The sequence below is a fragment of the Salvelinus namaycush genome, chromosome 19 (genome assembly GCF_016432855.1).
Source record: "Salvelinus namaycush isolate Seneca chromosome 19, SaNama_1.0, whole genome shotgun sequence".
Lineage (NCBI taxonomy): Eukaryota > Metazoa > Chordata > Actinopteri > Salmoniformes > Salmonidae > Salvelinus > Salvelinus namaycush.
In genome coordinates, this window is record NC_052325.1 from 5,081,525 (window position 1) to 5,097,971 (window position 16,447).

General features: G+C 41.2%; 1 protein-coding gene across 3 annotated transcripts in view; it reads right to left on the reverse strand.

The window, feature by feature from the left end:
• The window catches only part of man1a2 (mannosidase, alpha, class 1A, member 2), a 132,328-nt gene that overhangs the window by 65,886 nt on the left and 49,995 nt on the right, over positions 1 to 16,447 (reverse strand). For 2 of the 3 annotated variants that reach the window (XM_039014426.1, XM_039014425.1), the window contains exon 5: positions 1,808 to 1,904. In XM_039014426.1, coding sequence (XP_038870354.1) covers positions 1,808 to 1,904 — 97 coding nt within the window. Of the gene's footprint in view, positions 1 to 1,807; positions 1,905 to 2,108; positions 2,222 to 16,447 lie in introns of those variants that run through there. The other variant, XM_039014427.1, reaches the window with a different exon arrangement.

Below are 16,447 nucleotides of genomic sequence, written 5' to 3' on the forward strand. Positions count from 1 at the left end.
AAGACGCTTGTGTGTGTCGAAGAGCAAAACAGAGAATTTGTGAGAGTCATCTTTCCATAGGAGTGTCATTATAGTTTATAGGTCAAACCGTTCGGACGCTACAGACTTTGTGAGAAGACTGATTTTCAGGATGTCTCATGGTCTGACAAACACGACTCTAGCTATGTCACCTTCCTCCACAGATGCGGAAATGCGACATCCCCGATGCGGTGCATTGAGACGCATCCAATGCAAAAAAAAAGATTTCTCTAGCTTAAACTGACTGATTTTTTTCTCTAGGTTAAACTGGCTGATTTCTCTAGCTTAAACTGACTGATTTTTCTAGCTTAAACTGGCTGATTTCTCTAGCTTAAACTGGCTGATTTCTCTAGCTTAAACTGGCTGATTTCTCTAGCTTAAACTGGCTGATTTCTCTAGCTTAAACTGACTGATTTTGATGGGGATTGTTTTATTATGCCAATAAGATTTCTGCAGGGGCGTGGACATCGTCTCTAGGGGGCTAACACAACATGACTTTAACTCTGTTACCCCTTAACTCAGCATGATGTCAACTCTGTTACCCCTTAACTCAGCATGATGTCAACTCTGTTACCCCTTAACTCAGCATGATGTCAACTCTGTTACCACTTCACTCCGTTACCTCCATCTGAACACACTGCTGTATTGTTAGCTCAGTCTCAGCTCCACACTCTCTCACCCCAGCCTCAACTGAATTGTGCTCCATTACAAGGACAGGCGTTTGTTATTATCCCTGCGTGAACCATTCCGTGTTCAAAACTTTTACTATCTACTGTGAACATCAGCTCTTAGGTTTCTACACAACACTAACAGGGTTATCTGACAGAGACTGGTGCCACGAGGACAATGGACACCCAATCCTCTTGTTAGAAATCCAGGCCTGTACCACTATCATAGCGGGCGAACCTTAGATAGGCTTGGGTTAGCACAAACACACAGAGATCATTCCCCTTTCTTTGACATGTGAAGGCACTGTAGAGACAGACAGTAGAGATGACGCATTGTGAGAATATATGAGACGCTGTGAGGGGGGCTCTAGGGAGGGAAGCACAGATATCACAGAGTCTGAAAGCCTCTTCCAACATGTTCTCTCTGATAGACACACCAAACAAACAACTGACACACACACACACTGATAGAAGGATCAATATAGCCTAGTAGTCCTGTCTGTAGAGCCTCTCAAAATCAGACAAAGAGCGAGAGAGGAGCAAGATACAAAAGCAGGGAGAGAGAGTGAGAGAATAACTCATCAATAATGTGGTTTAGTGAGAAATGTGAGCTGATGGTACTCATCAGTGTGGGGTTCTGCGTCCTCTCCTCCACTATGTTTTCTGGCCAACGAACATGAGATCACTACCCAGTGTGGACATATATCCAGCAGCCATCCCAGAGAACCAGGAGAGACAGACTGACCACACCACAGTACTGCAGCTCATTCACCATTTAACAGCAGCTCATCAAACACCACAAGAGTTTATGGACAATTTGCTTCACTGGACATTCTCATTGTCCATACAGAAAACACATACATACACAGTACACACGCTACAAATGAGCCGCAGTCCAAGTTGTCTGATCTGCTTTATCTCAGAAAGCAGCTGCAGAGCTGAACAGTAACAGCAACAACCCAGAAACAGAGACAGACTGGGTTGGTTGGATGGGATTCACTGTTAATGGATGATCCGGCCAAGCATGAACATGTACAGTATTTCTGAGGGAGAGTGTGCACATACGGAGAGGGAAGGTGCATTTACGTGTGTGTGGTTAAGAATAATGCCATGGCACTTACCAAAGATATTGGTGGAATGTCCTTTCTTGGCGAGAGGTTTCAACTCATTGTGTCCCCATCCGTACTGTCTGTAGCTGTCCCACGCATGCTTCATCATCTACAACACACACACACAGGCTTTAGACACATCTGCAATACAGCAACATAATGTGAGTCTTGACTCTTGTTCCACCTGGAATAGAAACGCAGAGCATTTAGGGAAAGACAATCAAGGCATTTTGTTTTGTCTGCTACAACACCATGAACCTATCTTGAACTATAGACTCTAAAGGGAGAACCTTACAAGAGGCTTGTCACATACCTTTTATTTTATAATTGACTCATACATACAGTCCTGCACGTAACATCTTGACAGCACAAACAGAAACAAACAATCAGCATTAACACACAATCCTTTTTTCACCATCATTTCAGCCTCGACACTGGAGAGAGAATGGCACCTAGGCCTTTCTGGAAAATGATGCAACTGAGATTGACATCCCCGTGCCCCCTCAGCCACTGGCCCCACCTCCACTCCAGCCCCTTAACCCCCCCCAAGCTCTTTACACACCCCAAGCCCCAGCCCCTGGTGTGACCACAACCCTGTCAGTTCCTCTGTCACTCAGTTTCTAGGTCAATGGCCAGCAGGTCCCTCACCACACATCTCACACCATGGCTGGGTGGACAGGACACAGTCTTTGTGTGTGTTTGCCGTGTAACTACTTCTCGTCAGACAACATTGGTAAATTGACGCCGTAGGGCTCCTCTCTCTAATCTTTTTCATTGTGTTTTCCTTGACTGTCTGGAGGCACTGACCACACATTTGTCTTATGGATAAAAACACGGCTGTATTCTTATTAACATGACCTTTACAGAGGAGCCGTAAGAGATGAACTGAGAATAAAGAGGGAGAAACAGACAGGATGGTGAGGCAAGCCTTGACACGAAGACAGTGATGCTGACCAAAGGAGAGAAGAGGAGACGCAAGGGAAATTCAAGGGAAACTGTGAGGACGACGCTGCTGACTGACAGAGAGAGTCACGCTTTCCCAAATCTCTACTGCACGCGCAACATTTCCCTTTTTCCTCCTAAATCATCACCCTAGTCTGGTGGGATTAGCTATCCCAGGAGGACATTTTCTCACCCTGTTGGCCTGTCTCTGTCTGCCATGGCAGCCATCCAAAAATGTGAGACCAGGTTTTCCTCCTGTTCGAGCCAGAGTCCCCTCTCCTCTCGCCTCTCTTCTCCCAGCAGCACCAAGGCAAGGGAGGAAGGGAGCAAAGCCAATAAAACACATGGCTAGGAGTTTCATTGTGTTCTTGGCTTGCTGGCATTCAATGACGCATTCGGTCTCCACACAGCAGGAGATTATAAATCACATTAACACACTGGGAAAACACCACTTAACCATTGGCTCCTGATGGCGAGGTAGACCTCTAATTGGCCGGTTTATCAAATGCTGATTGGCCCATCTGTTAAAGAATATAGGATTTACAGAAATAGAATATTTAAATGTACAGTACGAGTCAAAAGTTTGGACACATACTCATTCAAGGGTTTTTTATTTATTTTTACTATTTTCTACATTGTAGAATAATAGTGAAGACATCAAAACTATTAAATAACACATATGGAATCATGTAGTAACCAAAAAAGTGATTAACAAATCAAAATATATTTATATTTGAGATTCTTCAAAGTAGCAACCCTTTGCCTTGATGACAGCTTAGCACACTCTTGGCTTTCTCTCAACCAGCTTCATGAGGTAGTCACCGGGAATGCATTTCAATTAACATGTGTGCCTTGTTTAAAGTTAATTTGTGGAATTTCTTTCCCTCTTAATGTGTTTGAGCCAATCAGTTGTGTTGTGACAAGGTAGGGGTGGTCCATCCTTACTTTAAGACATGAAGGTCAGTCAATCTGGAAAATTTCAAGAACTTTTAAAGTTTAAAAGTGCAGTCACAAAAACCAGCCAGCGCTAAGATGAAACTGGCTCTATAATAAATGCCATAATAAATGCTTCACAGAGTTCAAGTTACAGCCATCTCAATATCAACTGTTAAGAGGAGACTGCATGAAATCAGACCTTCATCGTTGAATTGCTGCAAAGAAACCACTACTAAAGGACGCCAATGAGAAGAAGAGACTTGCTTGGGCCAAGAAACACGAGAAATTGGCATTAGACCGGTGGAAATCTGTGCTTTGGTCTGATGAGTTCAAATGTGAGATTTTTGGGTTCAACTGCCGTGTCTTTGTGAGACGCAGAGTAGGTGAACGGATGATCTCCGCATGTGTGGTTCCCAGCGTGAAGCATGGAGGAGGTGTGATGGTGCTTTGCTGGTGACACTGTCTATGATTTATTTTGAATTCAAGGCACAATTAACCAGCATGGCTACCACAGCATTCTGCAGCGATACGCCATCCCATCTGGTTTTGCTCTTAGTGGGACTATCATTTGTTTTCAACAAGACATTGACCCAACACACCTCCAGGCTGTGTAAGGGCTATTTGACCAAGAAGGAGATTGATAGAGTGCTGCATCAGATGACCTGGCCTCCACAATCCCCCGACCTCAACCAAATTGAGATGGTTAGGGATGAGTCAGACCGCAGAGTGAAGGAAAAGCAGCCAACAAGCGCTCAGCATATGTGGGACCTCCTTCAAGATTGTTGGAGAAGCATTCCAAGTGAAGCTGGTTGAGAGAATGCCAAGAGTGTACAAAGCTGTCATCAAGGCAAAGGGTGGCTACTTTGAAAATCTAAAATATATTTTGATTTGTCTAACACTTTTTTTGTGTTATTGCATAGTTGATGTCTTCACTATTACTTCACAATGTAGAAAATAGTAAAAATAAAGAAAAACCCTGGAATGATCAGGTGTTACCAAACTTTTGAATGGAACTGTATATTAACATTAAACACACTGACTGGACATTTCACTTAGTGTACCACTAACATGACAGAAAAATGACAGCTTGTTGTTGTAACATTATGACCAGCACTCAATATCATTTCTAAGTCTAAAATCCAACAGCCATTAATGAATTGACTGACTGGCGTAACATATTGACAAGCATTCAAGATCACTTCTGTAGTAGGGAGTCTGATTCTAAAATGCCATAGCCAATGAACTCTCCCTTCATGCATGACTGTATGGTGCGTTTCAACAGATGCTGCTCCTTCAGGTTAGGTTACCCTCTTGAGCACATATTGAATGTCAAGTTCATTGCAGACATACACACATACGTTACCATGCCGCTGCTGCTGCCTGTAGCGTGAGACCAGGCCAGGGATGTGTCCCAAACAGCACCCTATTCCCTATGTAGTGCACCCTATGGGCCCTAGTCAAAAGTAGTGCACTATAAAGGGAGCCATTTGGGACGCAGGCCAGAATGGTAATGTGTTAAGTGGCATTGCAAGTATTTATATCTGGCTTTGAAAAGAGAGAGGGTTTTGGTTGGCTCTGGTTTGGTCTGGTTCCTGCTCTCAGACATCCACATTCTTCTCCAGCTTAGCTGATCCTCAGCTTCTTCACTGAGACCATTGGAGCACTGATGAGGGATACACAAATCACACTAAGGCAGAGGAATAATGTGCCTCAGCAAAAAGAGGGTGAATCTACACACTGTAATAAGACAGTGCTAGCTATGTTCCCAACTGTGGTCTTCTCTACTCTTGGCTTTTATTCCCAGTGACTGTTGAAGGCCTTCTGCTCGTCAGTTAGCAGCCATCCTGCCTGTCTAACTCTGGGCTTATGGAGGGAAGCATTAGGAAACGACAGCTTGTGGTGGGGTTCTCAGTGTCTGTTAAATAAAACCCACGCTCCACAGAGATGGAGAAACACACAGACCAACCTCTGGTGATTTATCTCAGAGCCAGAAAAATGTGTAAGAAACTCACAGCCAACCTCATGGTTCTGGATGTGTTGGTTTGAGCATGGTGACTAAGAACACTAAGATTGTGGGTTTAATTCACACAAGGGCCTCATATACTGGATATAAAGTGCATTAGGAAAGTATTCAGATCCCTTGACTTTGGTCGGTTGCAGGCGACTTAGAGCCGTCCTGACACTGAATTGATAACAGCGGGGATTGGTGCGAACTATAGGGGCGAGGGGCCAAGGTTACTGTGGGTTCTGTGTGAAACACAGTACTTGGTGAAGCACTATTGGAGAGAAAAAAAACTTGTTCTGAAAAGTGTCTAAGTGTCCCTCAGAAGTGGTGAAATCCAATTATTTTTAATGTGCTAGCCAGGTATGCCCTGGGTTACTCTTTGTGAGTGTTTTATTGAAGCATTCTGTGGCATAGACTAGGAATCACTGGCCACTTTAAGGAATGGAACACTAGTCACTTTAATAATCTTTACATATCTGGCATTACTCATCTCATATGTATATACTGGATTCTATACTATTCTACGGTATCTCATTCACTTAATGTTTACATATCTTGCTTTACACATATCATATGTATATACTGTATTCTATACTATGGTATCTCATTCACTTAATGTTTACATATAGTTGAAGTCGGAAGTTTACATACACCTTAGCCAAATGCATATAAAAATCAGGTTCACACAATTACTGACATTTAATCGTAGTAACAATTCCCTGTTTTAGGTCAGTTAGGATCACCACTTTATTTTAAGAATGTGAAATGTCAGAATAATAGTAGAGCGAATGATTTATTTCAGCTTTTATTTATTTCATCACATTCCCAGTGGGTCAGAAGAATACATACACTCAATTAGTATTTGGTAGCATTGCCTTTAAATTGTTTAACTTGGGTCAAACGTGTCGGGTAGCCTTCCACAACCTTCCCACAATAAATTGGGTGAATTTTGGCCCATTCCTCCTGACAGAGCTGGTGTAACAAACTATAGTTTTGGCAAGTCGGTTAGGACATCTACTGTGTGCATGACACGTCATTTTTCCAACAATTGTTTACAGACAGATTATTTCACTTATAATTCACTGTATCACAATTCCAGTGGGTCAGAAGTTTATATACACCAAGTACAAAATGTTTGACTGTTTTTCATAAAATTTTCTAATATAGTAATAAACACTTCTTTGAAGGGTTTATATGACCTCTGACCTCTGCCTTGACTTTCCAGTGTGGTTTGATCACCCTCATTGGAAAGCCATTTGGATAATGAATTTAAGGTAATTTGTAATTCTGATTGAAAAGGTAATTTGTAATATTGATAATTAAGATGAAGTTTATAGTTCTTAGCCATATTTTTGACTCGGACCAATGTGGAGAAGGAGAGGGTGTTGCCTTTGACTAAGGGTAGGCTGTCTTAAGTCTATTTTCCTATGACCGTATGTGTACAATTATTTTTCTTTATGGAGTTAAGGGTAGTGATTCTAATTCTATTTTGTTATTTGAAATTATGATGTTTTATTTTGAACCATTAGAAGTGTTTTTTTTCTCCAACTTTTTTATTTACACATTAAATCAAATCAAGTTTATTTTATATAGCCCTTCGTACATCAGCTAATATCTCGAAGTGCTGTACAGAAACCCAGCCTAAAACCCCAAACAGCAAGCAATGCAGGTGTAGAAGCACCTGCAATCGGCCCACATTACTCACATTGGGAGTCATGTGTCAAAATGGGGGAGTCCTCTGAGGTTTTGGATTGAAGTTTACACACCTTAAGTGATATGTGAAGGAGTGCATTGAGTGATATGTGAAGGAGTGTATTGTTGTGTTGTTTGTTCAGTTCTGTTCTGATACAAATCTCACCAGATTAGGTCTGCTGGATTGTTGGGATTTCTCCCGATGGATTATAGGTCTAACTTCCTGATCCTGTGGCTCTGCGATGAAGTTGACAGAGCGATGGGTAGTATAAGCCAATTTGCAAAACATTGTTTCAATAGAATGTGTTGTTATTCTCTAACACGTTTAGACATCGGTACCAAGAATAATTGGTAAAAATAATAATGTATGCTTGTCTGGATTTCCTGAAATCAAAAATGAACTGAACTGTTGTTCTGATCTGTCCTCTCGAGGTTATCAAGAAAAGTGATGTCAGTCGGTGTCGTAAGGCATGGAAGAGATAATTGGACCGCACAGTGTGTGTACCTCAAACCCCCTCTAACTGGCTGAAGAAAAGCGACAAAGGCATTCAATACGACCCTGTCCGCACCACTTCTACCAAGAGACCTGAGTCCGAGCCAGCAACTGGTGTACAGCATCCGATCTAAGTTGTCAACTGCTTTTCTCTCAGGAGTGTGACAGGAGTCCACGTGGAGTGAGCATGGGGACAGATCTGTTCCAAACTTCTCTTATGTTGCTAGTAGAGGTCGACCGATTAATCGGAATGGCCGATTAATTAGGGCCGATTTCAAGTTTTCATAACAATCGGAAATCGGTATTTTTGGACACCGATTTGGCCAATATTTATTATTATTATTTATTTATTTTACACCTTTATTTAACTAGGCAAGTCAGTTAAGAACACATTCTTATTTTCAATGACGGCCTAGGAACCGTGGGTTAACTGCCTTGTTCAGGGGCAGAACGACAGATTTTTACCTTGTCAGCTCGGGGATTCAATCTTGCAACCTTACAGTTACCTAGTCCAACGCGCTAACCACCTGCTTTACATTACACTCCACGAGGAGCCTGCCAGTTATGCGAATGCAGTAAGAAGCCAAGATAAGTTGCTAGCTAGCATTAAATTTATCTTATAAAAAAACAATCAATCAATCAATCATAATCACTAGTTAACTACACATGGTTGATGATATTACTAGTTTATCTAGCGTGTCCTGCGTTGCATATAATCGATGCGGTGCGCATTCGCGAAAAAGGACTGTCGTTGCTCCAACGTGTACCTAACCATAAACATCAATGCCTTTCTTAAAATCAATACACAAGTCTATATTTTTTAACCTGCATATTTATTTCAATGAATTTCTTTTAACTTAATATGCGGATTTAAAATAATATCCTTCTGTGTATTGACTTTGAGAAACGCATTGATGTTTATGGTTAGGTACATTCGTGCAACGATTGTGATTCTTTTCCCAAAAGCGCTTTTGTTAAATCATCCCCCGTTTGGCGAAGTTGGCTGTCTTTGTTAGGAAGAAATAGTCTTCACACAGTTCGCAACGAGCCCAAACTGCTGCATATACCCTGACTCTGTTTCAAGAGAAGTGACACCATTTCCCTAGTTAAAAGAAATTCATGTTAGCAGGCAATATTAAACTAGGGAAATTGTGTCACTTCTCTTGCGTTCATTGCACACAGAGTCAGGGAATATGCAACAGTTTGGGCCGCCTGGCTCGTTGCGAACTAATTTGCCAGAATTTTACGTAATTATGACATAACATTGAAGGTTGTGCAATGTAACAGGAATATTTAGACTTATGGATGCCACCCGTTAGATAAAATACGGAACTGTTCTGTATTTCACTGAAAGAATAAACGTTTTGTTTTCGAGATGATAGTTTCCGGATTTGACCATATTAATGACCTAAGGCTCGTATTTCTGTGTGTTATTATGTTATAATTAAGTCTATGATTTGATAGAGCAGTCTGACTGAACGATGGTAGGCACCAGCAGGCTCGTAAGCATTCATTCAAGTTTTGCCAGCAGCTCTTCGCAATGCTTCAAGCATTGCGCTGCTTATGACTTCAATCCTATCGACTCCCGATATTAGGCTGGTGTAACCGATGTGAAATGGCTACCTAGTTAGCGGGGTGCGCGCTAATAGCGTTTCAAACGTCACTCGCTCTGAGACTTGGAGTAGTTGTTCCCCTTGCTCTTCAAGGGCCGCGGCTTTTGTGGAGCGATGGGTAACGCTGCTTCGAGGGTGGCTGTTGTCGATGTGTTCCTGGTTCGAGGTAGGGGCGAGGAGAGGGACGGAAGCTATACTGTTACACTGGCAATACTAAAGTGCCTATAAGAACAACCAATAGTCAAAGGTATATGAAATACAAATCGTATAGAAATAGTCCTATAATTCCTATAATAGCGACAACCTAAAACTTCTTACCTGGGATTATTGAAGATGTTAAAAAGGAACCACCAGCTTTCATATGTTCTCATGTTCTGAGCAAGGAACTTAAACGTTAGCTTCCTTACATGGCACATATTGCACTTTTACTTTCTTCTCCAACACTTTGTTTTTGCATTATTTAAACCAAATTGAACACGTTTCATTATTTATTTGATGCTAAATTGATTTTATTGATGTATTATATTAAAGTTAAAATAAGTGTTCATTCAGTATTGTTGTAATTGTCATTATTACAAATAAATAAAAATCGTCCAATTAATCGGTATCGGCTTTTGTTGGTACTCCAATAATTGGTATCGGCGTTGAAAAATCATAAATCGGTCGACCTCTAGTTGCTAGTATACTGGTTGACAAATGGACAAGACATAATGGGTGGTAAAGATGGTGGCAGCCCAGGTAAGACATTGAAATTGGGACATTATCATGGGCCATCCACTTTGAACTGTAAAGCTTTCTGAAGCTGACAATGAAGAAGACGACAGAAGATTGAGTGCCCGAAGGGGGGATTGGTCAACTGTGCCCAGAATTGATTAAGACTCGTCTAAAATAGTTTATTTTGGGGTATCAGGTTGATTGTAGAGGTCTACACACTACACAAATGTATAGTAACTTAGATTAAGAATGCATTAAGATACTGATCTGTAATTATAATCGTGATAAGAAAGCTAATAGTAGAATTATAGGATAACTATACTGTATGTTAATATCAATGCGCATCCTGCCAATGTCGATGTGTGTTAAATTGAGGGGTTTTGCCTTTGAGTGATAGGACCAATGTGAATCACTGAGCAATGTCATGCTAAATTTGGGTTAGATAATTAATTGGGTTTTGGAAACTGAATGGTTTTTAAAACTGATGGATTGATTGGTGAATGGAAAGAGTGAAACTGATCCTAATCTATTTGACTAATTTCCGTTACCAAATTAAATTTTTGATGATATTGATAATACTCAGGAAATATAGCATGTATGGTGTTAATGGCAGAGACTATAGGCGTTGCCTTAAGTAGTGGAATCATGATGATTGTCTTGGGTCATGTTCAATAGGCACCAACGGAATAGATTTTACTTCAACCAGGAGTCACTACCTGGATTTGTCCAACAAGGTATGCTAACTTTAGTTTCTAGGGTGGAAATAGTTATTTAGTTATAGTTATTTCCACCATACTGATCAATTGGAGTGTGCTAGATGACTAAATATTATTTTATTAAACTCTATTGTTGCATGCACTGCATTAAGCATTTGGTAGGCCTGATCACGACAACGATGAGACAGCCTATAGGGAGGAGGTCAGAGACCTGACCATGTGGTGCCAGGACAACAACGTCTCCCTCAACCTGATCACGACAAAGGAGATGATTGTGGACTACAGGAAAAGGAGGACCGAGCACGCCCCCATTCTCATCGACGGGGCTATAGTGGAGCAGGTTGAGAGCTTCAAGTTCCTTGGCGTCCACATCACCAACAAACTAACATGGTCCAAGCACACCAAGACAGTCGTGAAGAGGGCACGACAAAACCTATTCCCCCGCATGAGACTGGAAAGATTTGGTATGGGTCCTCAGATCCTCAAAAGGTTTTACAGCTGCACCATCGAGAGCATCCTGACGGGTTGCATCACTGCCTGGTACGCTCAGCCTTTGACCGCAAGGCACAACAGGTGGTAAAGCGTACGGCCTCTATACCAGGTCGTGTCAGAAGAAGGCCTTAAAAATTGTCAAAGACTCCAGCCACCCTAGTCATAGACTGTTCTCTCTGCTACCGCACGGCAAGCGGTATCGGAGCGCCAAGTCTAGGTTCAAGAGGCTTCTAAACAGCTTCTACCCCCAAGCCATAAGACTCCTGAACAGCTAATCAAATGGCTACACCGACTATTTGCATTGCAAGAAATTGTCCGTAGATCTCCGAGACAGGATTGTGTCGAGGCACAGATCTGGGGAAGGGTACCAAAAAAGTTTCTGCAGCCTTCAAGGTCCCCAACACAGTGGCCCTCCATCATTCTTAAATGGAAGAAGTTTGAAACCACCAAGACTCTTCCTAGAGCTGTCCGCCTGGCCAAACTGAGCAATCATGGGAGAAGGGCCTTGGTCAGGGAGGTGACCAAGAACCTGATGGTCACTCTGACAGAGCTCAAGAATTCCTCTGTGGAGATGAGAGAACCTTCCAGAAGAACAACCATCTCTGCAGCACCACCAATCAGGCCTTTATGGCAGAGTGTCCAGATGGAAGCTACTCCTCAGTAAAAGGCACATGACAGCCGGCTTTGAGTTTTTAGGTCTCTCCAGAGATGTTTGATCGGGTTCAAGTCCGGGCTCTGGCTGGGCCACTCATGGACATAAAGCCTTTCAGACAATTAGAAACACGATTCTCTGGTCTGATGAAACCAAGATTGAACTCTTTGGCCTGAATGCCTAGCGTCACATCTGGAGGAAACCTGGCACCATCCCTACGGTGAAGCATGATGGTGGCAGCATCATGCTGTGGGGATGTTTTTTGGTTGGTTGATCAAGGTAAAGATGAAAGGAGCAAAGTACAGAGAGATCCTTGATGAAAACCTGCTCCAGAGCGCTCAGGATCTCAGACTGGGGCAAAGGTTCACCTTCTAACAGGAGAGAAACGTGATATGTTTTCCATTTTGCTCTAGAATGCAGGCCTCACAAGACTAGTCTGAAGGTCCCCTGGTACCAGTTGAAAAAAATGAATGGAAGTATATAGAGAAGAATGGAAGTATATTGAGAAGGCTTAGTGGCTTAATGTAAAAAAAACATTTCCTGATCTTTCTTATCTCTCTCAGATATAGGACAGACACTTCAGAACAAATAACAAATTATTTTAGATTTTTTGGGGGGGACTATCTGTTGTTCCATGTAGATAATATGTTATTCAATGCGTTTGTATGGGCTAATCAGGCCAAAAAAGATTTTATCAAATATCATTATAATTATAAAAATGTTTACTTCAAGGGGTCTTGAAATTCAAAATAAGTCAAAAGGATCTTAAAAAGTCAAAATCTTATTAAAACAATTCCATATAGCTTAGTAGAACCCCCCTAGTATTCCTATTAGCGGAGCAAGACGGAAAAGCAAAACATTTAAAATAATTCCACATGTAGCAAGCAAAGTGTTTGTATTGTCCAATCTACATGAGAGCCAGACAGACAATTTAGTTGTCATGCACTTAATTAGCCTATTTCTCAGCGGCGCCGACGACAACCTGCCTCAGCCTCCTCACCTAATTGGCTGTCAAGTAAAAAAAAAAGTTAGGTGAATCAGGTCAGACTAGGATGGAGCGTGAGTGTGTTGTCAAAATGGATAAACAAAAAGGTAAGTCCAAACTCGTGCCAAATTGCCGAAAATCAGCAAAGCTACCAGCTCGTCCTCAACTGATGAAACGCCATCACAGGTGGAAGCTAGTAAGCCTACTTATGCAGCAGCTAGCACTAGCAGGCTTCCAGTGCCGACAGATCTCACTGCCCAGGCCTGGCAATGTCAGTGGCCTTGCTTCTTTTTCCTCCCCTCGAGGATAGTGACAGTTCCTCTCCCAGAAAACCAAGCTGATGACTGGCAAAGACTCAGCGGCGCTCATGAGAGAGATCCCCCTTTTGTTAACACTGGTAAGCCTACGAGTGATGAGACGGATAGTCCCGACAGCGTGGATTTCGAGTTCCAATGTGTAATATAATTAGGCTACCAGCTAAATCCTGTATATACAGCGCCTTCAGAAAGTATTCACACCCCTCGACTTTCTCCACAGTTTGTTGTGTTACAGCCTGAATTTAAAATGTATTCAATTTATATTTTGTGTCACTGATCTACACACAATATCCCATAATGTCAAAGTGAAATTAGATATTTATAAATTAGGTATTTAGAAATGTTTACATATTAATAAAACAATTAAAAGCTGAAATGTCTTGAGTCAATAAGTATTCAACCTAGGAGTAATAATTTGCTAAAAAAGTCACAAGTTGCATGAACTCACTTTGTGTGCAAAAATAATGGTTAACATGATTTTTAAATGACTACCCTATCTCTGTACCCCACACATACAATTATCTGTAAGGTCTCTCAGTCAAGCAGTGAATTTCAAGCACAGATTCAACCACAAAGACCAGAGTGCTTTTCCAATGGTTTGCAAAGGGCACCTATTGGTAGATCAAATCGGCAAGGATGATTTTTTTAAATTTATTTTTTATATAAAATAAAAGGAACAGAACTAAGCACAGGCAAAATCCTAGAGGAAAACCTGGTTCAGTCTCCTTTCCAACAGACAATGGGAGACATATTCAACTTTCAGAAGGACAATTACCTAAACAAAAGGCCAAATATACACTGGGGTTGCTTATCAAGACAACATTGAATGTTCCTGAGTGTACTAGTTACAGTTGACTTAAAACCTGCTTAAAAATCTAATGACAAGACTTGAAAATGATTGTCTAGCAATGATCAAAAAGCAACTTGATTTTGGCAGAGCTTGAAGAATTTCTTAAAAAAAAAAAAAAAAAGGGGAAATATTGTATAATCTAGCTGTGCAAAGCTCTTAGAGACTTACCCAGAAAGACTCAAATGTAATTCTAACAGGTATTGATTCAGGGGTTTGAATACTTATCTAAATAATACATTTTCATATTTATTTTCCATTAATAAAAACATCTATTGATTACTGATTAGTATGCTGGTACATCAAAAATTTATTTTACAATCTGCAACATCTGAATTTCCCACTTGAATTACTGAACAAGTAAATACATCATCGCCACCAGACAGGAATCTAAATAGTAGCATTGTGACACTGTAAGCCTATAGCTTCGTGAAACATAAACATTAGGCTTAACATGAGAAAATTACCCCCCCCCAAAAGAAACCTTCATCAATTAAAGCAAATCTATAGGCTACTACAAGCACTGGCGCCACATAGTCTGATAGCTTATCGATAGACAGCCACGTAGACGTCTCAATTTCAGAACCAGTGATCGGAAGTATATACTTTGTGAGTGGCTGACACAGATAAAACATTTTAGGGAGGTGGGGGGCCCAAACTCAACTTTGCGGTCGTCCAGAGTAGACTTTGGCGGTATACCGTAAACTGGGGTATTTGGAAATAGCCACGGGATGGTTTTAAATACCATCACTGCCGTTGAAACCACTTATTTTAAGTTTTTCAATACATTTTAATATTTGTAGTAAATACCTGCAGTCAACTTGTGCAATACATTAGGACAGTGGTCACCAACCAAGTCAAAATGCAAGCCAGGATCTACCGCTCGGATTCTGTTTTTTCTTTTTTTATAAACATGACTTAAGATTTTGTAACATGAACATATTGTAAAATAAGTCAAAAGGATCTTAAAAAGTCAAAATCTTATTAAAACAATTCCATATAGCTTAGTAGAACCCCCCTAGTATTAACGCAACCCCCAAGTTTAACATGATAGTTATCTAAGTAAGTGGCTGAATTAATAAGGTGACGGGACATCATATTGCGTTAGCTTTCTACTGTGCTTGAAAAGTCAATGCAATTTGTTTATTTCCGTTTGCATATTTAGCTAGCAGCCTCCATGGAAATTTGCTATTACTTGTGCTAATTATGTAAGCATTCTAGTAGTTGACACCCAACTAGCTTTTTTAAAATTGTTTTGGCGCCCCCTTGTGTACTAAGTCGATAATACCGTAAATCCCTGGATGAGAAAGGGACGATGCTATGACGATATGAACATCTGGATACAGCCAAACCCTAGTCCAGAGAAAATGCGCTACGCCAGTGCTCATGATAATATATGGAATCAGGAATACGAACACTTCGTATTTTCTTAAATAAACAAATTAATTACAGTAACTGTCAGCATTTCATTTTCCTACTGTACCAAAACCAAACCGTGACCCCAAAACGTCCCGAACCGTGTGTTTAGGTCATGCAGCAGAGGTCATGCAGTCTGTCTTACGCTGACATTGCTTATGTTGATAATGTTCATATCCACACACGGATAATTATGTAGTCATTTCTACCCACTATCCATCATGGTGTGGATTAATGTCTGCCTTTAGAAGGAGGAGGCTAATATAAACCCATCTCCCTCTGCCTAGAGAAAATTGGGTCTGGTGTTGTATCACTACAAATTGTCGATTAGACTCTCTCCTCATTTGAATATTGAGTGGTGTAGATACCTCTGTAGATTTATTAATCATGCCACATTATACGCCCGACCTTGCCTTGGAACGGACTCCAGCCCAGAGAGTTGCCCAGTGTTACTAAGGTCAGTCTGGACGAGATTAAAATCTCTGCCCCGCTCTCTCTCCGCTCGTCCACAATCACTGAGATGTGTATCTCTTCAGCTCTTAGGGTTGATGAGAAAGGCAGATTTTATTATTAAGAATTCTGGGGAATTCATAACCAGTTCTGATACACTTTTCCTTCCACTTCAGTGTGTACGTATTTCATCACCTGTGCCTCCAAGGACACATCACCTTGTAATTTCATAATCTGAGCACTCTGCTGCTGTAATGTGGCTTTTGTTCTAAATATCATCCGATTTTTGAAAAGGAGGAGCGTGACATTGCTTGTTGTAGGCTGAGCTCTTGGGCACGTTATATGAAGACATTATTTCCCCGGTTGATTGCTTTTTCAAAGC